This window comes from Apteryx mantelli, chromosome 13, assembly GCF_036417845.1.
Source record: "Apteryx mantelli isolate bAptMan1 chromosome 13, bAptMan1.hap1, whole genome shotgun sequence".
In the NCBI taxonomy this organism is placed as follows: domain Eukaryota; kingdom Metazoa; phylum Chordata; class Aves; order Apterygiformes; family Apterygidae; genus Apteryx; species Apteryx mantelli.
In genome coordinates, this window is record NC_089990.1 from 3,860,806 (window position 1) to 3,876,614 (window position 15,809).

Here is a 15,809-nt window from a genome sequence, read left to right on the forward strand (position 1 = left end):
GCGCCAGCAAGCTTTGGGACCTCCTGCCAGCTTGGCTGACCTGGCGACGGTCTCTTTGGCAGGACAAAGTGTATCAGTTCTGCTGCAAGGACTGCTGTGAGGACTTCAAGCGGCTGCGTGGGGTAGTGTCTCAGTGTGAGCACTGCAAGCAGGAGAAGCTGCTGCATGAGAAGATCCGTTTCTCTGGGGTGGAGAAGAACTTCTGCAGCGAAGGTACTTGGGGAAGGCATGGGAGAGGCAGAGCGCCCCTGCCAGCCCATGCTGGGGGAGGAGAAGAGAGCATGGAGTGGAACAGAGGGGAGACTGGCCAGGCCCTGGGGCAAGAGCCTCACCATGCAGTGAAGGGAGGATTGTCGTGGGGATGGCTTGCTGTCCAGCCAGGCCCTAGGGCAAGATCTTTACCGTTCATTGTGTCCTTGGGGAGGGCTTTCTCACAGCTTTTCTCTCTCTGGGGGCTGGGGAGACAGCAGGTGGCAGCTCCGCTCCTCCTGTCATCATGCACTTCTACGCTCTTGCGTCTGGGCTGGCCTGACCTGGCCTTGCCCTGCCTGCTGGGTTCCTGCACACAGGAGGTTGGAGTCAGACTCTTCCTAGAAGCATGGAGGTGAGAGATGGCAAGTCCCCATGAGGTCCCATCTTATCCCAGCCCCAGGGGCCAGTGCTGGATTGTTCCCTACAGTGTGTTGCGTGTGCTCTGTTGTCTCCGCAGACCTGGATTCTGGTCATGTTTGGGTCAGGGAGGCCCCCAGTTCATCCTGGGAAGGTTTCACTCCTATTGTTTCTCCGCAGGGTGTGTGCTTCTTTACAAACAGGATTTCACCAAGAACCTGGGCCTGTGCTGCATCACCTGCACCTACTGTTCTCAGACCTGCCAGCGGGCGGTCACCGAGCAGCTGGAGGGCAGCACCTGGGACTTCTGTAGTGAAGACTGCAAAAGCAAATACTTGCTCTGGTACTTCAAGGTCAGTATTGGCACTGGCAGCTTGTGCTAAGTGCTGTGGTGGGCACGGCACCCAGATAAGTGGGCATTGCACTGACGAAGTTCGCACTGCTGGAGTCTGGCTGGCACTGCTGCGGAGAACCTGGCACTGCTGGAGTCCTGCCTGGCAATGACGGGACACTGCTACGGGGAAGCTCACGTAGCTGGAGTCCCCAGCTGATCCTGCCAGAGCACTGCACTGAGGAAGCTCACAGTGCTGGATCCGCGGCTAGTGCTGCTGTGAGAAGTTCGCACCGCTGGAGTCCCCGGCTGGCACTGGCAGGGCACTGCTGTGGGGAAGCTCACAGCACCTTGCCATGTGCACCTTTCACTGGAGAGTTGTGTTGCACTCGGAGGGGGTGTGGTTAGTTACTCGTTGTTTCTCTCCTGCTGATGCGGGCTTTAGGCAGCTCGGTGCCATGCCTGCAAGCGTCAGGGGAAGCTGCTGGAAACCATCCACTGGCGAGGGCAAATCAAACACTTCTGCAACCAGCAGTGTCTGCTGCGATTTTACAATCAACAGAACCAGCCCAACCTGGACACGCAGAAGGGGCCCGAGAGCCTGCTGAACAGTGAGTAGGAGGGAGGGAGGGGACCTGCATAGCTCAGTCCGAGAGACACAGGGAAGACCGAACAGCAAGGGGTGGAAGCTTCCTGCCTGGGACTGGATGAGACGCTAGGGAACAATCCTGCACTGGCCCCTGGGGGGGGAAAGGACGGAGTGGGACCTAATGGGGCTTCTCCATCTCTAACGTCTATGGTTCTATGACACACAGGGCCCAGACGGGAGGAGCCGGTGCCAGCGTGCTGCCTGTAGCTCACACTCTTAGCGAGGATACTCAGGGATTTAATGGGCGACTCCATCCTCATGTTGCCAGCGGAGAGCTCGATTTACAGGGTTAGGGGACAGCGTGGTTTGGCATGATAATCCACCTGCAGCCCCACACCACCTCCGAGCTGTGACCTTCTCAGATCTCATAAGCTAAGCAGGATTGGGCCAGGTCAGTGCTTGGATGGGAGACATTCAAGGAAAACGCAGGGTGCTGCAGGAAGTGGTGTTGGTGATGCTGTAGGTGGGCTCTCCTCAGTCAGAGCTGAACCTGTAATGATCTTGAGGGAGCACTGAGCTGCTGGAGGCACTCTGTTTTGTGATGGTAGATTGAAGTCCTACCACTTATCCAAAGATCCCTGGCAGCTTTGGGGAGTTGCCAACCCCGTGTCCCGGATAACCCGATTCTGCATCTGTGGAGTTCCAGCTGGAGAGGAGATTTTCACTGCCTGTTGCCCCATTTCCTATCATTAACTTGAGCCAGTTGTTTATGGAAGATTGCAAAGTGCTTTGGGGTCCCTCAGGATGGAAGGTGCTCATAGTGACAGTGACAAGACATCGCTTGGCCCTCGGACACTGGCTTAGTCTCATTCTGCTTGGTCTTTCATAGGCCAGGGTCTTCTAGACAATCTGATCTGGTTAATAAGGTGCCCACAGCTTGTGGTGTGAATTGTTTGGTGTCTCAAGCTGTGACAGATACCGGTATTGCAGGCTCAGGGCTTTGCTGCCCCCCTGGAGTTCCACAAGGTCCAAAACCCTGGCTAGGATGGACCAAGGAGGGGAAACCAAGACAAGGACCTTCCATGAGAGATCCTGTTCCCAGTCTCCAGACCTTCTGGTTCCTCTCTTCTGACAGCAGTGGGCTAATTGCAAGATGGGGAAAGCAAAGGATGTCAGGACCGCTTAAAGAGCGAGGCAGAGCTGCTCTGCCAGAAGTAGCAGTTTCCCCCAGCCAGAGGAACCCTGGCCTACCATCCAAGAGCCATGCCGTGTAAATGCCGTGCGAGGCAACAGCCAGGCATGCTCGAGTTGTAGCACACTGGAGTGACCTGGATAAAGAACTGTTGGTTTCTGCTGGCACTGGGTGCCCAGAGGGAGAGTGCTTGACGGGGCACAGTGTCTTGCTGCCCAGTAGAGGACGAGGTGTTAAGTTTGTCTGTTCCTGTAGCTAGCCCAGTGATTCCACAGTCCTAGCCATGCTGTTGGATTTGTCCTCTTTGCTTTCAAGGCATATCAGATCTGGGGGACCTGTAACGCTGCTTTTGGGACACAGGCACAGCAAGCAAGCCGCTACCTGTTGAAGGAAGCATCTATTTCACACCTTTTGGCCATTGCCTCTTGGAGCCGTGGACCACAGGACTCTCTTAAGTACCCTCTCCACCACCACGGATCGCAAGAATTCCCTGAGCGCCCCCTTCCACCACATTTCTGGAGACAGCTGAGAGCTTTTTTGTTTAGCGTGCGGGGCATTGCCCATCACTCTGCCAACGAGGCCTTTGCGTGAGCCCTGTGAGCCAGAGGACTTCGAGGGCAGCCGAGGAGATGCCCTGCCGCAGTGGTGAGTGCTTGGCTGAGCACAAATTTCAGGCTGCTCCAGCAGCCATGGAGTTTTGTAAAAGCAGCATTGTAAGTGTTACTGATGGCGCTGGGCCCTCTGTGTGTCCTGGCACACCTGTCCCTTGTCTGTTGTGGGATGGCTGTGGACGTCCTTGTCCTAGGACCCATGACATGCTGGTCAGCTTGCAGTGAAAGGGTCCTGGGAGCCAGGGCCTGCTTACACAGAGAGGTTTTAGAAGAGCCAGCCCAGCGTACTGTGCAGGGGATTTTGGGGAGCAGCTCATCAGCATGTGGCATGGAATAAGTGCTGCCTGGTCCAGCCAGGGTCTCCTGTGGACCTGGCAGCAGACTTGCTAGCTCACAAGGGACTACCTGGTTTCAGCCCCATCTTGGGCAGAGCTGCTGATTACTTACTTCTTCTTTTGCTGCCAGTGGTTGCCTAAGACTTCATTCCTGTGACCGAGTGGCTGCTGCCAGCCTGGTGATCTTGAGACTGCTTGCTGGTGATAAAAGTGGCAGTTCCTTTAATGGGAACAGTGTCTGTGTAACAAGGTGATTGAGGAGCTTCTGCTGCAGAACTGTGCCCAAAGACTTCTGAGAGGAACTGGCTCTGCCCAGGGCTATTCAGCTGGAGAGGAGAGGGCCAGAAGTCAATAGTTGGTGCAGATGATGCTTCAACAGCTCCCGGCTGGTTTTGGCTTGAGAGCCAAGAACAAACTGCAGCTTGGATGGAGGCCTGGATATGTAGCGCATGGAGCTCTGTTGAGGAAGATCTTCTTGCCCACAGTCTTAAACCCTTGGCTTGTGGGACACTGAACTTTACTTTTGATTCCACTGCAGCAGAGACTCTGCTCGTACCCCCACAGCCTGTCTTTCCCCATTCAAGTCATTGATGGTTTTTGTCTAGGCATGCTGCCTATCCACTTTGAACTGGTCATGGGGACATCTTGGACCCATTGACAGAGTTGCAGATGCTGTAGCTGAGTGCCCAGCTGCAGGCCAGGGAGCTTTCTTGGACTGGCACTTATCTGTCCTCACCCACCTGTAGCAGTCACCAAGTGAATCCTGCTGTGCCTTTGTTTGCTCAAGGACTGTCCTGCATTTCCTCAGGACAGCGGATATCTGCGTAGTGCAGATGACTTTAGGTTGGTCCTTTGGGAGTCTGGGTCTTACCTGTGAAGAGCCTATCGCTAGGAGATGTGGAGGGACCTGCCACTTCCTTTGGGTGTTAAGGCCTGCTGCTTTCTTTGCAGGTGTCTCCTTCATGCATGGCCCATGGTTAGTCAGTGCTAGAGAAGGCAGTTCTTTCTCCCAGCCGCATGGGTAACCAGGGCTCACAGGACCCTTGGATAAAGGTGCAGCAGCCCGTCTGTGAGATGGGTGCAGGTTCTTTGCAGACCGAGCAAGCTGGAATCATCTGAGCCCGGATGATACCATTATCACAGAGACTAGGGTCTCTGCCACGCGCACCTTTTACCTGCCGGTGATCTGCCCTTTCCTTAGGGGGAATGGACTGTGTTGCCAGTGCTGTGGCAAAGCTGTGTCTGTGCTTTCTGGGGTATCTCGTAGCACTGCTGCTAGCTCTGTCACCTTCTTCCTAGGGATCTCGAAGCACTTTGCCAAGATATTTGTCGCAGGGAGATGGAGGCACGGGGAGGGGCCATGGCTCGGTACAGCAAGCCAGTAGGCAGAGCTGGGAATAGAGCCCTGGATTCCTCTCTCTACAAGGGGCTGGGATTTCTCCTGACCTGCTGTGATGGGGATGGGGTGGACAGTAGGGGAGCACAAAATGACATGGGAATGACTTGATTTTGGAGTTCTAGTGTCTTCTGAGCTGCTAGGACTAGAGATTTTGGAATGACTAACTGTTCCTGGAGTGGCCCAGGACCAGTTTCTGGAGAGCCTGTCCCTGCCCTCTGGCCTGTGGCTGCTGCCATCTCCAGTCCCAGCTGTGGGACCTGTTAGCCTAGGAGCTCTCTAACTAAGAGTCATTGCTTTCTCTTACAGGTCAGACTTCTGAGCCAAAACCACCCGCCTCTTCCCCACAGAAGGCAGAGACTAACATGGTAAGGCCTGTTCGAGGTAGGAGTTCTCAGGATAGCGCAGAGGGGTGTCCCCAAAAGAGGATGTTTGCCGTTCCCCAGGGAGAATTTGTTCTCTTACAGCCTATGTGTTTTAAGATGGTGGTGGCCTGGGCAGTGGGAGCTGAGAGGGGCTGCTATGGAGGGCAGCATGAGCATATCTCCTGCCAAGGGGGAGAATAACCATTCCCCAGGAATCAGACATGAGCACCAGAGCAGTCTGCCGCTGTGGCGTTGTCCCATCCTTGCACAGTGCTCCCCCGTGCCTGGACACGGGGTCACTGTCCCTCTGCGTTCCCCTCTGTCCCGTGGGGTGGGAGCGACTGGTGCCAGACTCCCTGCTGGCTGTTGCAGGACTGCTGCAGGGCTTGCTGGTTGCCAGGATCAGCTTGGCAGTCCTTTGGCCAGATCTGACCGTGGGAGCATGCGGGCCTGGGAGCACTGAGCAAGTCTCGGACCAGAGCCTGTGCACTGGGGACTGCCAAGCTCTGGGAAGCGCTTTGGCCTAAGGTCTGGGATTGTCTCTAGCTGCACCCGCAGTTGGGAAGAGGTGGCACTGCCTCTCCTGGACACCAACCTGTTGCTTTCTGGATTTCCTCAGTTGTCGGCGAAGACCTCCTCAGCCCAGATGTCTCCAGCTGCGCCGCCTCCCCCGCCCCCTCCAGTTCCAGCCACCCCTCGGAAGAACAAAGCTGCTATGTGTAAACCACTGATGCAGAACCGGGGCGTTTCCTGCAAGATAGAAATGAAGTCCAAAGGATGTCAGACAGGTAGGGAGACGAGACGCATCTCTGCTGGATTACAGCTGTGTTTCTGTTGGAGAGGCAGGCAGCATGTCCGTGCTCCAGACTGAGCGCGAGTTCAGCTTGAAATGCTCTACAGCACCCCTGGGTGTTTGGCACCATGCTGAGGAGCGTCCGGGCAGCGCAGTGCACGCGCTGCAGGGCTAGATGTAGGCAGCCCGTTCCCGTCAGCGGCCAAAGGAGAACTGCAGAGAGCACTGCAGCGTTATCCTGCTTCCAGGCAACCTTTCTCCTCTTCTTGCATGCGGGGCAGCTCCTCTTTCTCTGGAGGTCGTCAGCTTGCCTGAGGGGCCGTCTGCCGAGCAAGTTCCACCGTGTAGCTGCTCTTGGGCATGTGTGTAGCCTGTAGCATATGCAAGGGAGCTAGACCTCTCGAAGGGGCAGGGCTTGCGCCTCTGGCTAAAGGCAAGCCTTTCCTGTTGCCGGGGTGCGTTTGGCTTGCTGCTGCAGCTCTGCCTGTAAGCTACGGCAGCTGGTGGCTGGAAGGGCTGTGGCACTGGACAGCCGTACGGGCATGGCAGTGCGCAGCCGGATTGGGTGGAGGAGCTGTTGGGAGCAAGCTCACTGACATACTTTTGCTCTTGTCAGAGGCTGACTGGAAGCCCCAGGTGATTGTGTTGCCAATCCCCGTCCCGATCTTCGTGCCTGTGCCTATGCATATGTACTGCCAGAAAGTACCTGTGCCTTTCTCCATGCCTGTCCCGGTAAGCAACACGCTCCACCTGCTCCTGTTCTCTGTTACTGTCTTGACCCTGCCGTGCTGCAGCCTCTCTTTGCTTCTCTGTCCGTCCTTTTCCTCTGCCTCTGCTTTTACAGCAGCCAGCTGTGCCAAAACCCCTTGTGGGCACAGCCCATGTCTGATCTCTGCCTGGTGTGCTGCTGTCAACAGGTGCCTGTGCCAATGTTCTTGCCCACCACACTGGAGAGCACAGATAAGATAGTGGAGACCATTGAGGAGCTGAAGGTGAAGATCCCTTCCAACCCGCTGGAGGCTGACATCCTGGCCATGGCTGAGATGATTGCGGAGGCTGAGGAACTAGACAAGGCCTCCTCAGACCTGTGCGGTAGGTTCTGCCATGATTTGGTCTGGCCCAACAGTGGGGATCACGCGGGGTTTGCCCACCCCTGGAGCCAGACCATCTGCCCTTATTGCCGCTCCTCTAAAAGCCTTCGAAAGGCAGCAGCAAAGAGCAAGTGCTAGCCTGCTGTTGAGGCACCAGGGAGCAAGTGCCGCAGCAGGTAGCGGTGTCTGCCACTGCCCCTTTCAGAGGTGCCAGTGCTGTGGCACACATGCAGCACCATTAGTTTATTCACGTGGCTTTTCAGGCTCTGACTTAAAATGGAGCTGCTCAGCAAGGAGACTGGGAATCTTGACCTCACACATCTTTCTGGTTGGGGGCTGCCTTCCCCAAGCCCCAATAGGCTGTAGCTGGGGAGAGGACAAAGGACCAATGTCTTACTGTCCGGGGAAAGCTGGACAGTGCAGCCATCATGGGACTGCTGTGTGGGGTTGCTCTGAGCACAGGACAGTGCCACACAGAGCCTGACTTTGTTTTCTAGCTGTCACAGGGAAAACAGCCAGAAGGATTTCTTTAAAGTTGAGTTTCTCGATCTGCTTTTGCATTGCAGACCTGGTGAGTAACCAGAGTGCAGAAGGACTCCTGGAGGACTGTGATCTATTTGGGCCAGCACGGGATGATGTGTTGGCTATGGCTGTCAAGATGGCAAACGTCCTCGATGAGCCTGGCCAGGACCTGGAGGCTGACTTCCCTAAGAGTAAGAGCTCGGTGAACTAGGCATGCAGGGCTGCTTGTGCTGCAGTGGGCTCTTCCTGCTGCCCTTGGTCCACCTTTGCCAGCAGCATTAAGAGCTGCACGCTGTGAACTCCCTCCCCAGGCCCTCTGAGTGACCAGGTTTGAGGCCAGGAACTGAGAATCTGGCAGGTGATTGCTCACAGCAGTGGGTAGGAGATCACGGCTTTTGAACAAGTCTGTATTTGCCTAGACTAACTGACCTGCTGTGGATACATTTCTGCAGAGAAAAGGGAATGGGAAGCTGACTTAAATATCACAAAGAGCAGGGCAGAGGTGCTGGCATGCTTATGGGTGATTCCAGGGGATCCAGCGAAGCCTGAGAGAGACCTGAACAGAGCAGAACATCTGGGAGATGGCGGGATTGCTGTGCATGTCCTTCAGAGGGCAGAAAATGGAAAGGAAGGGCAGGAACAAGCAGGAACACAGCAGTGCTGAGGCAGGATGCTAGCAGCGAAGGACAGAGAATTGGGATGCTTGTGCCAGGCTGTCCCCGGTGCTGGCAAACTGTCAGAAGGGGGAATTTGGGGCTCTGGTTAGTCTAAAAAAGCTTAGCAGCTCTGGCAAGTGATGCTGTTTCTTTTGTTGGGCTGTGGCTAAAAGTTCATGCCAGGCATGGGTGGAGGGTGTGAAGTGGTGGGTTGCTTGTTCTCTCCTCATCCTGCTGTAAGAAGCAGGTGAGAGAGGTCCAGGACAGAGCTGTAACCTGGCTTAGACTCCTGCCTGCCTCTTATCTCTGCCGGGGACAGAATGAGATGTCTTGACTGAGCCCTTTTGCTTGTGTTTCTTGTCAGACCCGCTAGACATCAACCCCAGCGTGGATTTCCTCTTTGACTGTGGGCTGGTGGGGCCAGAAGATGTGTCCACAGAGCAAGACCTGCCTCGTGCTGTCCGAAAGGTGAGCTCTTAGTCAGTGCTGCCTGCTCAGAGCTCCGTGGGCTTGGAGCTGGAGCTGGTATCTGGGAAGTACTCCAAGATGAAGTGTGCTAGAGGCTGTGGTGTGCTGAGGAGGTTGTGCCCTCTCCCTTCTGGGCATGCCTGGACCATGGGCCTCTCCTTGAAAGGAAATGATACTTGCCTGTTACTTTGGAGGGGCCTTGAACGCCACAGGCCACGTGAGAGCCAGGCTCTTCAGCTGTGGTCCTCGTAACTAATGGACCTTGTTGGGTCGGCTGTCAGCAGAAGGCTGCCTGGGGGCATGGACGCAAACGCACTGAGAGGGAGCTGGCTGTCAGCAGGTTCGAGGGGTGGCCAGGACTCTTGCATCTGTCCCAGGTTACATGCCCAGCCTCACAGTACACTTCTCTGCAGGGGCAGAAGCGCCTGGTGCTCACTGAGAGCTGTTCCCGGGACTCAATGAGCAGCCAGCCCAGCTGCACAGCGCTGAATTACTCGTATGGTGTGAACGCCTGGAAGTCCTGGGTGCAAGCCAAGTACGCAGGGGGAGAGACCAGCAAGGGAGAGGAGCTGCGCTTTGGTCGTAAGTGCCCTGTCTGGATGCGGTGGAGTGGCAGAAGCTTCCCTGCAGTCAGGGCTTGGTGTGTTGAGGTGCTTCCCGGCCTTGCAGGCTGCTGACTGAGGCTGCCTTGCTTGCTTCCACAGCCAAGCCCATGAGGATCAAGGAAGACATCCTGGCCTGCACAGCTGCTGAGCTCAACTATGGCCTGGCCCAGTTTGTCAAGGAAATAACACGGCCCAACGGGGAACGCTATGAGCCAGACAGCATATATTACCTCTGCCTCGGCATCCAGCAGGTGAGGGAGGGCTTGCTGCTCTCGAGTCCTCTGCAGCCAAACCTGGGGGTCAGATATGGCAAGGGGAGCTAATACTCTTTATTCTGCTTTCTGGGGACCCAGAGAGGTTCGTTAGCCTCTGATCTTCGGTGCCTCACCCCAAGATAGGAACCCACCTGGTTTGGTCTCTGTTCCCAGCCCTAGCAGACAGGGTGGCTGCTATTCCCTGGCCTTGCACCTTTCATGCACACCCTTAAGGAGGGCTGGGAGATCTCCCCAAAGTCAGTCCTTTCTTCAGCACCAAGTCCGCTTTGTCAGGCTTTGAGCCTGCCCCTGCAGCGCTGACTGTGCAGGGAGGGCTCTGGGTGCACCCTGGGCTCTCTGGGGAGGGTTTGTGCCCCAGGTGCTGCCACGTCTCTCTTGACTGTGTGTTCTGTCCTTTCTAGTACCTGCTCGAGAACAATCGTATGGTGAATATATTTACAGACCTTTACTACCTGACCTTCGTGCAGGAGCTGAACAAGTCCCTGAGTGGCTGGCAACCCACAATCTTACCAAACAGTATGTGTCTGCAGATTACCTTGAGTCACCAAACACACACACACAGTTTCTGCTCCTAGCCTTGGCTCCTCCAGTCTGATTGTGCTCCCCCAGCCTCTGCTCGCTTCCTTGGCATGGAGACCGCAGTCCTGCTGTGCGTTGGGGACATAATGAACTATTTCTTACCCGCACCAGCAGCAGAGCCAGTCTGGTTTACACCTCAGCAGCTTCTCTTGCCCAGAGTCAAGGTGGCTGGGAACAGAGCACGGCTGCTTTGTGCCCTGGTGCAGCTTGAATCTTTACAACACTTCACAGCCATGTCTCAGCCTTTTGGCAAAGAGGACACCAAGCCAGGAGGCCTGACGGCCCATGCCGGCTTTGCGTTCCCAGCCCGTGGGTGGGTGAGCCCTGCGCACTGTGCGGGCAGTGTTGGCCAGGGCTGCTGTGCTGCTGTCTCCCTTGCGAGCAAATTACCTTAGAGCTCTGCAGAGGCTGTTTGGGATGCCGTGATCTGGGCTCCCTCTCCCAAGGTGTCTTGTCCGTGGTTAGTCCAGCCTCTCTTCTGCATGCTGGCTGTTCCAAGTGGACGCCTTTGCTTCAAACCTGTGTGTCTAGGCAGGAGCTGGCCATGTCTGTCCTGCCTGCTGCTCTTCCTTTATCTCCCACTGAATGTGGTGGAGCACTGACCTGGAGTTCACTCTGTGGCCGTCTGTACAGATAAGCTGTTAGCATTGATCTGGGTTGTGGCCCGTGGTTTGGCCACGCTCTGGGATGGTTCATGGCTGGGCAGAACCAACATTAGCTCCGCAATGGCTCTGGAGAAGTAGCCTCCTAGAGCCGTTTTTCTTGGCTCCACAACACTGCCCTGTGCACACAAAGTGAGTGTTGTGAAGTACAGCTCGCTTGCACTGCTGAGCTGAGCTTGTCTGCCCGGGGTGACGGGAGAGCTCCAGACCCACATTCCCCAGATGTATGGAGCTGGATCCCAGGCAGGCACATCATTCTCCTAGTTCCCTCCTGAAAGAGCCTGGAGCCTGCACAAGGCCACTGTGAGTGTGACCTGATTGCTCCTCTGTGTGTTGCAGACGCAGTTTTCTCACGTGTTGAGGAGGAGCACCTCTGGGAGTGCAAGCAGCTGGGTGTTTACTCACCCTTTGTGCTCCTCAACACCCTCATGTTCTTCAACACCAAGTTCTTTGGGCTGCAGACAGCAGAGGAGCACATGCAGCTGTCTTTCACCAATGTGGTGCGCCAGTCCCGCAAGTGCAACACAGCCCGTGGCATGGCGAAGGTGGTGAGCATCCGCTACTACGCTCCTGCCAAGCAGAAGAAAGGCCGAGGTAGGGTCTGCCTGAGCACCTGTCTCTCCTTCCCCCTGCCTCCCCCGTCAGGTCCCAACCGTGATCCTGCTCTGTCCCCCTCTGCAGATGGTGGTTCTGGAAAGCGGAAGCGTGAGGAGGAGGTGCCAATCCTGGAGCAGCGGGAGAACAGGATGAACCCTCTCCGATGCCCTGTCAAGTTCTATGAATTTTATCTCTCCAAATGGTGAGGCTTTCTTCGGAGACGGGACGCATGTCCTTTGGGGGCTACCTTGCAGTTCCAGTGGGACCCTGGAGAGTGGCTGCTGCTTTCCGCACATGCAGCATTAGTCCTCGAGTGTAAAGCCTTGCCTGGGCTCTGTACTGCTTGCAGCCCGTGGTTGAGGAAACAGTTCTCTGGCTCCTTCCACTCCTCGCCTCTCATGAGGCACGCAGAGGCATCGAGTGTGCATCTTGGTGCTTGGCTGCCTAAGGAGTTTGGTCCTGAGCGAGGAGCTCCAGGCCTTGTCCTGCTGGAGGCTGAGACTGACAACCGAAGCAAGTCTGAGCCCTCCTTGATAGCCGGGAGGGCGTGCTAGGCTTTCCAAGGCCCTGGTGGGGTGGGAGGCCCCAAGCGCCGTGCTGCTCTCCCAGGACTCACCCTCCTCTCTCCTCACAGCCCCGAGAGCCTGCGGAACCGGAACGACATCTTCTACCTGCAGCCCGAGCGGTCGTGCATCGCCGAGTCGCCCCTCTGGTACTCGGTCATCCCCATGGACAGGAGCATGCTGGAGAGCATGCTGAACCGCATCCTGGCCGTGAGGGAGATCTACGAGGAGCACAGCCGCCTCGGGGGCCTCGAGGATGACATGGACTGAGCGGGGGGCGCTGCCGGGCTGGCTCCGCTCCAGCCTTGGACGCCTCGTCTCCCTGCCTCCGGCGGCAGGGCAGGGGCCGCGCGACGTGGGATGGGGGCCTGGTGCTGATCCCCAGCCGGAGTCGCAGCAGCGCTGTCCCCTCATCGTTACCGGACTCAGCCATCCCCCCCCCCCGCTCGCAACAGGCCTTTCCTCCGCGCGTGGCCCCCGCGCTCAGCCCTGCCTCTCGCCCGGCTGCCCCGGGGGCCGGGCCCTGCAGCACGGTGGCGGCCGAGCCGCCGGGGCAGCCGCAGCCCCCTTTCCCCTCGCCCTGACGCTACTCCCCCGTCTCCCCGCGCCCCGGGGCAGCGACCGCACAATTCGGCAGAGTGTTATCTGGGACCAGCAGCCCCCGAGGCTTTTGACGCCCCCCCCTGCGGGCAGCGTCAGCTCCCGGAGCCGGCGGCAGGAACGGTGCAACCCCGCTGCCCGGGAAGAGCATTTCCAAGGCGAGGATGGGCCACGGGCAGCCTGAGCGCAGTTGGCTTGGGGGGGACGACTGGTGTCCCGCGCGGGGAGGCAGGCGGGTGGGCTGCCGATGGGCAGTGGTGTGGGACACCCCCCCCCCCCCCCTTGGCACACAGCCTGCCTGCATCCCCCGCTTTTGTCAGCGTTTTCCAAGGCGGCGGAAAACACCCTGACGGACACGGCTCAGGGACAGCGCCGTCCCTCCATGCCCGCCGTCGCCTTCCGCGGCCCCTGGGGGACCTGAGCCTCGCGTCTCCCCCCCCACCTCCGTGCTGCAAGCTGGACGGGGCTTGGGGGAGAGCAGGGTCTGCCCAGCCTTCCTCCTCCTCCTCCTCCTCCCGCTGCGAGGCCCCGGCGCCCGGCCTGGGGCAAGCTTGGCTCCGGCTTTGCTGTTCCCTCCTGCCTCCTGCCCCCTCCTCGTGTCCTGTTCGGTTTTCCTGAGCTGTACATGGGTCTCGGCACCGTCTGTTGAGCCTGTATATATATTGTTGGGGCCCTGGCCCGGGGCCCCGCGTCCTCTGTGTCCACGTGGAGAGTGAGCTGCTCACCAGTCTTGTCGTAGTGATCGCAGGGCGGTAGGACTAACCCTGTGTCTCTGGAAACCATTCATTTCAAATAAAGATGCAAAAACCCGCTGGCAGCCCCTGCTTTCTCCCGAGGGCGAGGCGCTGCCCTGGGTGCGGGAGCCGGGAGCGGCGGTGCAGGCGCCCACCGTGCCCTCCCAGCCTGGGCTCCTGTGCACCCGGTCCCCGTGCGCTGACCTTGTGGGCTGGGCGCTGTGCACCCCATCCCTGGGCACCCTGACCCTGTCTGCTCGTCCCCGTGCACCTTGTCCCCGTGCACCTCCTTCCTGCGCACCCTGACTTTGTGTGTACATCCCTGTGCACCCCGTCCCCATGCACCCTGTCCCTGTGCATCCTGACCTTTTATGTCCATCCCCTTGTACTCTGTCCCCATGCACCGTCCCTGTGCACCCCGTCCCTGTGCACCCTGACCTTGTGTGTCCGTCCCCTTGCACCCCGTCCCCATGCACCCTGTCCCTGTGCATCCTGACCTTGTATGTCCATCCCCTTGTACTCTGTCCCGATGCACCGTCCCTGTGCACCCCGTCCCTGTGCACCCTGACCTTGTGTGTCCGTCCCCTTGCACCCCGTCCCCATGCACCCTGTCCCTGTGCATCCTGACCTTGTATGTCTATCCCCTTGTACTCTGTCCCTCTGCACCCTGTCCCTGTGCACCCTGACCTTGCGTGTCCATCCCCATGCACCCTGTCCCCGTGCACCTCATTCCTGTGCACCCTGACCTTGTATGTCCGTCCCCGTGCACCCTGTTCCTGTGCACCCTGACCTTGTGTGTCCATCCCCGTGCACCCTGTCCCCGTGCACCTCCTTCCTGTGCACCCTGTCCCTGTGCACCCTGTCCCCGTGCACCTCCTTCCTGTGCACCCTGACCTTGTATGTCCATCCCCTTGTACACTCTGTCCCTGTGCACCCTGCCCTTGTGTGTCCATCCCCGTGCACCCTGTCCCTGTGCACCCTGTCCCCGTGCACCTCCTTCCTATGCACCCTGTCCCCATGCACCCTGTCCCCGTGCACTTGCCTGCGCAGCCCGCACTGTGCCGCTCACCCTGCATGCGCTGCCCTCCCCCCGTGCGCCACCGGCCCCCGTGCACGAGGTGCTGCCCACCCCCTCCACCCCGCTGCAGCGTGCCGCTTCCTAGTGCCCGTCCCCCTCCCCATGCACTGGTGGCCCTGTCCTCCCCCCGCCGGCAGCCACCCCGGCAGCCCCGGGAGCAGGCGCCAGGCAGCCAGGAGATACTGCAAGATCCTTAGAGGGAGCCTTTGGGACCCCGCTGAAGCCGGCGAGGTGGCAGCGCCGGGGGGGCCGTGCCGCGCGCCGAGCAGGAGGCCAGCGAGGTGCCGCGGGCGTTTATTAACTCCCAGCCGGGCCGCGCTCCCGCCCCGTCACCCCCGGGCGCGCTCGGAGCCGCCGCGGCCCCGCGCACGCCGGGGGGGCCCAGCCCCGTCCCATGGCCGCGCTCACACCGCCAGGACCCCCGGGCGCCGCTTCCCGCGGGGCTGAGCGCCCGGCCGGCGCTTGGTGGTGGCCAGGTGGTAGATCTCGGCGAGGTTGAGCAGCAGGGAGACGCAGGCCACCGCCAGCATGAAGAGGAGGAAGACGGTCTTCTCGGTGGGCCGGGAGACGTAGCAGTTGACGGCGTTGGGGCAGGGCCAGCGGCGGCAGGCGTAGAGGGGCTCCAGCTCGAAGCCGTACAGGGCGCACTGGCCCGCCATGAAGCCCACCTCCAGCAGCGCCTTGGAGACCACGCTGCACACGTAGGTCCTCAGGACGGCGCCCCGCATGCGGCCTCGGCCACGCACGTCCCGGCCGGGGCACTGCCGCCACCGCCGCCGCGGGGTCCCTCCGCCGGCCCGTGCCGCCGCCGCCGCCGCGCGCTGCCGGACCTTCTCCTCCTGGCGCAGCAGGTGCAGGACGTGGCCCAGGTAGACCAGGCTGGGCGTGGAGACGAAGATGATCTGCAGCACCCAGAAGCGGAGGTGGGAGATGGGGAAGGCGCTGTCGTAGCAGGCGCTCTGGCAGCCGGGCTGCTGCGTGTCGCAGGCGAAGCCGGCCGGCTCGTCGCCCCAGGCGCGCTCGGCGGCCGCCCCCAGCACCAGGATGCGGAAGACGAAGAGGACGGACAGCCACACCTGCCCCACCGCCGTCGAGTGCTCCTGCGCGCCCTCCAGCAGCCGCCCCAGCAGGCTCCAGTCCCCCATGGCGCCGCGGCGA

At 59.1% G+C, this 15,809-nt stretch overlaps 2 protein-coding genes across 3 annotated transcripts in view; one reads left to right on the plus strand and one right to left on the minus strand.

Moving 5' to 3' along the window:
- ZMYM3 (zinc finger MYM-type containing 3) overlaps positions 1–12,920 on the plus strand; it is a 30,461-nt gene extending 17,541 nt beyond the window's left edge. Inside the window, exons 11-25 of one of the 2 annotated variants that reach the window (XM_067303939.1) lie at positions 63–213; positions 790–962; positions 1,386–1,551; positions 5,373–5,431; positions 6,048–6,216; positions 6,838–6,953; positions 7,139–7,313; positions 7,879–8,025; positions 8,855–8,958; positions 9,372–9,540; positions 9,663–9,814; positions 10,240–10,354; positions 11,419–11,673; positions 11,761–11,878; positions 12,311–12,920. In XM_067303939.1, coding sequence (XP_067160040.1) covers positions 63–213; positions 790–962; positions 1,386–1,551; positions 5,373–5,431; positions 6,048–6,216; positions 6,838–6,953; positions 7,139–7,313; positions 7,879–8,025; positions 8,855–8,958; positions 9,372–9,540; positions 9,663–9,814; positions 10,240–10,354; positions 11,419–11,673; positions 11,761–11,878; positions 12,311–12,509 — 2,268 coding nt within the window. In that variant the 3' untranslated portion in view covers positions 12,510–12,920. The remainder of the gene's footprint in view (positions 1–62; positions 214–789; positions 963–1,385; positions 1,552–5,372; positions 5,432–6,047; positions 6,217–6,837; positions 6,954–7,138; positions 7,314–7,878; positions 8,026–8,854; positions 8,959–9,371; positions 9,541–9,662; positions 9,815–10,239; positions 10,355–11,418; positions 11,674–11,760; positions 11,879–12,310) is intronic. The other variant, XM_067303940.1, reaches the window with a different exon arrangement.
- A 1,988-nt stretch (positions 12,921–14,908) lies between these two features.
- LOC136993253 (gap junction alpha-3 protein-like) lies at positions 14,909–15,796 on the minus strand. The gene has a single exon (XM_067303942.1). The coding sequence runs from the start codon at positions 15,794–15,796 to the stop codon at positions 15,056–15,058; it is 741 nt and encodes a 246-aa protein (XP_067160043.1). The 3' UTR covers positions 14,909–15,055.
- Between the last annotated feature and the right edge of the window lie 13 nt (positions 15,797–15,809).

What these genes read in the sequence shown, in the direction of transcription:
- LOC136993253 (XM_067303942.1), bottom strand. Translation starts at nt 15,796, where the DNA reads ATGGGGGACTGGAGCCTGCTGGGGCGGCTGCTGGAGGGCGCGCAGGAG.